At 42.6% G+C, this 5614-nt stretch overlaps 1 protein-coding gene across 2 annotated transcripts; it reads left to right on the top strand.

The window, feature by feature from the left end:
• The first annotated feature begins 1268 nt into the window (after nucleotides 1–1268).
• On the top strand, nucleotides 1269–4802 carry LOC127312666 (F-box protein SKIP31). 2 transcript variants are annotated; one of them, XM_051343205.2, is made up of 8 exons: nucleotides 1269–1570; nucleotides 1653–1954; nucleotides 2053–2137; nucleotides 2461–2571; nucleotides 3113–3287; nucleotides 3371–3495; nucleotides 3692–3752; nucleotides 4386–4802. In XM_051343205.2, exons 1-8 carry the CDS (start codon nucleotides 1349–1351, stop codon nucleotides 4454–4456), a joined length of 1152 nt encoding a protein of 383 aa, XP_051199165.1. In that variant the 5' UTR covers nucleotides 1269–1348; the 3' UTR covers nucleotides 4457–4802. The 2 variants fall into 2 exon arrangements, with proteins under 2 accessions (XP_051199165.1, XP_051199164.1); XM_051343204.2 differs by having other exon boundaries at nucleotides 1271–1570; nucleotides 1647–1954.
• Nucleotides 4803–5614: the final 812 nt, after the last annotated feature.

The following is a 5614-nucleotide window of genomic DNA, read 5'->3' as shown; positions in this document are numbered from 1 at the left end:
TTGGGGAGGGTTGCTGTCGATGGCCTTGCCCATCTCGGCAGCACGGCGATCGAGCTCGTCCTTGCGCGTCTGAAGAAGGGATTCACGCTGCTTCAGCTCGGCTTCGAGCTTGGTGATCTCGTCCGGAGTCATCGCGACAGCGGGGTATGTGGTAGGGTTTCGAAAAATCTAGGGTTTAGAGGGGGGTAGGATCGGCTGGTGCTCTGAGACCATGAAAGCCGAATAGAACTTGAGGCTGCGTGATGAAAGTCACGGCCTCCCCCCTCATATATTTATATGCCAAAGAGATACAAGTACAAGGCAATTACAATACATATCCGTATGTAGCTAGGAGTCTTGGAGTCTACTCCAAGGCGGCGTGGACGCCGTGTCCTTCTCCTTATCTAACAGTAAGCACATATATAATACAAGTGCAGTCGAACTAATACACGCCGTATCAAACACTAAATAGTAAAGATTGGCCTAATTGGCAGATGAAACCTCATATAGTGAACTACAATCAAATCGATTCATACACATATCTACACATTATAACAACTTTTTAAAGAGCTAACCAACAAATACTTCTGTAGCTAGACTAACACATGCAAAATCAAACTAAAGACCACCGTTCGAGTTAGAGATCTACATGCATGTGATCCACAACCACTGAAACTAGCGTCCTAATAATTCTTCCACTCCAAATTAAGTGACTCGAATAAAGATTTGTATGTATCTACACACCAAAATGCCTTCTAGATGCATACAAATCTATATAAATCCGAGCCACTTAACTTAGGACGGAGGGAGTACATATCTACCATCCCAATGCTTCGTAAGTTAAGGAAGAAGTCTCACCGCCATGACGACGTAGTGCATTCCAACAATATGAGCAAAGGTCTTGTCCGAATCTTGCAGTATTAATGGTTGCGACATATCTTATGATGTGCTGATGATAGAAGAACCACCTTCCAAGTTGAAAAAGGAAACGATCGATTCGACTGTTCCTAGCAAATGTGACACGGAGGTGTTGAAAGAACCAATCCCCACATGCAAAAGGATACAATTTGCCCAGGTTTGGCTCCGGTGGCCCTGGTTGGCCTTTTTTTTTTAAATCATAGGCACAAGGAAAGCAGCGGACAGCCCAGGGTACATTCGGCCCATCCCAAGAACATTGGGCCCAATTTATCAATAATAGAGCCCACATTCTTACGTCACGTGCCGTCTTTGTGTACATTCGGCCCATGTTAGATTCGGCCCATCTAGCTCCGATCTGGTGGTTCACGCCACGCATCGTCCAACCGCACCAATATCTCCAGGGTAAGGGAGGAGCGGCGATCCGTCGGTGGCGAGCCGGACGGCGGAGAGGATGACGACCATGGCCAACGGGCAGGGGCTGCGCGAGGTGCCGGACGCGGAACCCGACCCCCTCTCCGACCCCGACGAAGCGCAGCCAGATCTGGAGTGGGAGGGCGAGCGCGAAACCGGCGCCGGCGGCAGCGACGAAGAAGAGGACGTCGACGTCGACGGCCTCGCCAGCTTCTTAGAGTTCGAGATCCTCTGCGGATCCAGCGACGAGGATCCTCTCGATGTAAGTTCCGCTCGACCCATCTCTCACTTGATTTTTCGATTTCCGTGTGCTGGTCGTGATTGGGAATCGACTGCAGGAGCAGGAGGAGGAGAAGGATATGCCGGTGATACATGATGCTAAGAAGGGTAAGAGGAAGTCGGACGGAGATGGCAGCGGTAGCGGCAGCGAGGATGAGCATCAGAAGAGGGCGAGGAGGGAGAAGGGAAAAGGGAAGGCTTTGCCTGCAGAGCATCCTCAGATCGACACGGGCATGTTCACAAATATCCCTGTAGAGCTGTTCCTGCAGATATTCAAGTTCCTCTCTTCCGAGGACCTCATCTCGTGTGCCCTCGTCTGCCGCTTCATGAACGCCGCTGCATCTGACGAAACCCTTTGGCGCCGTTTGTAAGCTCGCTAAAGATTGCTCCTTTTTATGAAAGTTTGCATCCTGTGCAGTTGGACTCAGACTAACATTTTCTTTACCTGTTTTCCATTTTGCAAAGGTATTGTATGAGGTGGGGCCTGTCATCTAATGCCACCTCTAACGCTAAACTCAGGGACTGCGCTTGGAAGAACCTCTACATTCAGGTAGCCTCATCTGTTTTTCATCACTAACATACAGCTCTTTTTTTTTTTGAGAGAGAACTAACATACAGTTTGACCTCACTGAGGGGTTGACAATCATATAACGGAAGCTAGCTTCAAAGTTCATTAGCTATATCCAATTAGTTTAATGTGAAACTTTCCATATAACTTGAACTACACTTTTCCAGAATAGATGCATGTACTACACGGGCAGCTGAATGTGTATAACTGAAATTTTTGTTTTTTCTAGTCATTTGAACTAAATATTGCCTTTTTCACATTATAACACATGCATTTGTTAATGATTTTGTTGTTCCTAATCCCAGCAAGACAGAGAAGATATGGTTGAATTCGTCAGGTATACACCTACTGAATTCAAGGAGTACTATATCCAGATGCAGGCTGCAAAAAGGAGTCAAGCTCCTCTTCCCTCAGAAGTATTCACTACTTTTATGCCTTTGTGCTATCTCTTCATATATGTGTAAATTTCACGAAGCTAGTTCAGTGCACTAGATTTGGAGGAATTACAAATTGAAGGAACGATTTCACTGTGCTACATAATTAGGGGCCTTTTATAATCACAATACAGCTTTTAGTGTGAACTTAAATTCCAAATAACCCTGATATCCCAGGCCAACAAGCAAGCCTCTCAAAATGAAGTCTTTATCTACGTAGTGAAGTACAAATATGAAATATTATTTACTTGTGTGAGCCGGCAACTTGTCATAACCATTTTGATGTGTGCATAGGAAGGTTTCAAAGTTAGACCCACCAAAAGCCTGTAGTTCTGTGATACCCTGCCTCCTAATCTTTAACACTGAAAATTTTCCTTAAACATGTAGCTCCAGCATATTTTGTGTATTGAATTTCTAGTGTTGTGAAGTTCAGTTTTCATTGATATATATTTTAGTTGACTTACATACCTGGAAGATTTTTTTGTTGGCCAAAACTTGACCTTTTCTTTTCTAAATTTTAAAGGTCAACGACGACAAGATTATTCTTGATAAGACAGTAGCTGATCAGGTGTCTAGTTGGAAAAGCAGAAGAGGCCTTACTGATGATGCAGTCAAGGGGCATTCTTGTTCAGGAAGTACTTGCTTGTACACCCAGATTGGTGATGCTTATATTTGTGAGAAGACTGGTCGTGTGCATGGTATATATTTTAATTTCCTCCCACACTGTCTGGTCACATGTGAACTGTGTATGCCTGAAATGGTTTGTTTCTTCTTTTTTCAGTATGCGATGATGCATGTCGTGAATTTGTCTTGGACCAATCTAGTGGGTTACTTGTCTGTACTATATCCGGGCACTGCTTCGAGAGGTTTCTGTGTCCTGATGATGAATGGGACACTTGTGATACTGTAAGTCCTAGTGCATGCCATATCTTATCTTTTTCTATACATATATTTAGCAATGGTAGACGGGTCCAGAATGAACTTGCCAGAGCGAAAAATTCTCTATAACCCTTACTTGATGATACCGACAATTCTTCAGTTCTATTTGATTTTCTATTCTGATCTTGTACCTGTTACTAAGCTTGCTTGTTTGTAATTATAGGATCAGCAGCAAGGTGGTGTGACTGATGAAGCAGAGCCATTCATGGGATCTGGACGATTTGGTACTAATTCGAGTTTTATTTCCTGAGTATTTTTTTCTTCAATCATGCATGTTGCATTTGATTATAAGAGCAAATCTAAATGTTATGGAGTTTCTAAGGGAGATTATGAACAATGTAGCTTTGGGCATTCCAAATAGATTCTAGGGATAACTCATAAAGCTGCGGCATTTCTAAATTGTACTATTTAGAAATTTAAGCGCTTGCTTCTGCTGCTATGAAGTACTCCCTCCGTCTATAAATAGATGTCTGAGGTTTTTCAAAATCTGGATGTATCTAGACACTAAATAGCATCTAGATACATCCAGATTTAGACAGATCTCAGACGTTTATTTATGGACTGAGGTAGTACTAGATAATGTTGCGGCTAGTTATTGTTTGATTATCTATAAATGTGCTTACACAGTAACAATTCCTATGTCCTATGTTACTGCATGACCAACTAAGTACTGGTAGTGGTAGAGATACTCGTCCTGAACTGTAAATGCAAATGTATCTGTTGTGCTTACTTTACATTTTATTTATCGGACACAGCAGCCCCATTCCGGGATGTCATCATAGGGTACTTAAAATAGAGACGTTCGTTGTCTTTTACAGCGAATTGAGTACTGATTCATGTTTTGATTCTATGAACAGCTCGCGCTTACCAGTTGGGTTATGACTGTGCCGATGAGAAGGAACTCGAACATGCCTTGCGATTCTGCTGATATGCTCACCCGTGTTGGCTTTGTGATACCAAGTTTTTTGCTTGGCAAGGGGAAGTAAGCAGCAGAAAGCTTTGGACTACGGTTTACTTACTTCCAAACACTGGGGAAAGTCTACACTTTGAGTGAAAACGTTGTCTGCTTCTTGGGTCAGTCGTTGTAGGTGTAGCTGATGTGTTGTTGTATATTAGTATCCTAAATTATCAAAGATGTATTCCCTAGTAATAAAATAAATGCTTGACCACTTGTAATCCTCACAACAGTATCACGGATGTGGTTGAGGCATGTAATAACTTGTATTTTTTTTATTTGGCATAGTAGAAATCAGGAAGTGTTTCACTTTCTGGTATCCGTATTCTTTCTGTTGTATGTTTGGTGTGTACTGGCATACTGGCGAAAGCAACAATTGAGAGGTGAAGAGGTGCAACTGGTATTCTCGGATCGCGACTCTTGCTGTACGTCTGGTTGCGCAGTTTTGATGCCTTGGTCAAAATGAGTTGTCTCAGTTTCATACGGTTTAATACTGGGAGAAATTCCAAGTGACACCGATTTAGTTTCATTAGTTTCATCATAAAGCAGATTTTAGTACTATATAGATTCGATGTTGTAGATATTTGGATTTGCATTATGGCAACAAAAAAAAAATACTTTTTTAATATTGTTCTTTGCACCGTTCATGGGGTCGCTTTAGCGCACGGTGGAATGTGACCTCTTTACGAAGGTGTCTACACGGTTGGTGCGGAAAACTTTATTACCGCTGCATAGTCGCGGATAGCAGCTCGTCATGTCTACTTTTACTTTCCGTAGTTCTGAACCATTTGTGTCGTCTTTCTTCGTGCTTGCCTTTTACTTTGGATATTTTGAGCAGGTTTGTTCATCTTAGCTACAGAGAGACTGGATATAATGCTTAAAGATTTTAGGTAGTAAAATGCTTAAAGATTTTAGGTAGTAAATTAATGCTTAAAGATTTTAGGTAGTAAATGCTTAAAGATTTTAATGGTATGAATACTTTTTTAGGTGCATCCCAACTTGTCTACACTATTTAAAAAGGAGGAACATGTTTCTTATTCTGCCAATACGTCAAGCTTTTGGTCGTTGTTCGTCGCTCCCCTTGCGCTCGCCCCGCACGCGCAGCTACTGGGCCAAGCCCAACTCTCACCG

Source organism: Lolium perenne, chromosome 7 (assembly GCF_019359855.2).
Source record: "Lolium perenne isolate Kyuss_39 chromosome 7, Kyuss_2.0, whole genome shotgun sequence".
NCBI lineage: Eukaryota > Viridiplantae > Streptophyta > Magnoliopsida > Poales > Poaceae > Lolium > Lolium perenne.
This window is presented reverse-complemented; position numbering and strand designations above follow the sequence as displayed.

Bases quoted from the DNA above. Each gene is read 5' to 3' on its own strand.
- LOC127312666 (XM_051343204.2), top strand. From the start codon at position 1,349: ATGACGACCATGGCCAACGGGCAGGGGCTGCGCGAGGTGCCGGACGCG. The intron at 1,571-1,646 runs GTAAGTTCCGCT...AATCGACTGCAG, and splicing joins GCGACGAGGATCCTCTCGAT to GAGCAGGAGGAGGAGAAGGA. The intron at 1,955-2,052 runs GTAAGCTCGCTA...CATTTTGCAAAG, and splicing joins GAAACCCTTTGGCGCCGTTT to GTATTGTATGAGGTGGGGCC.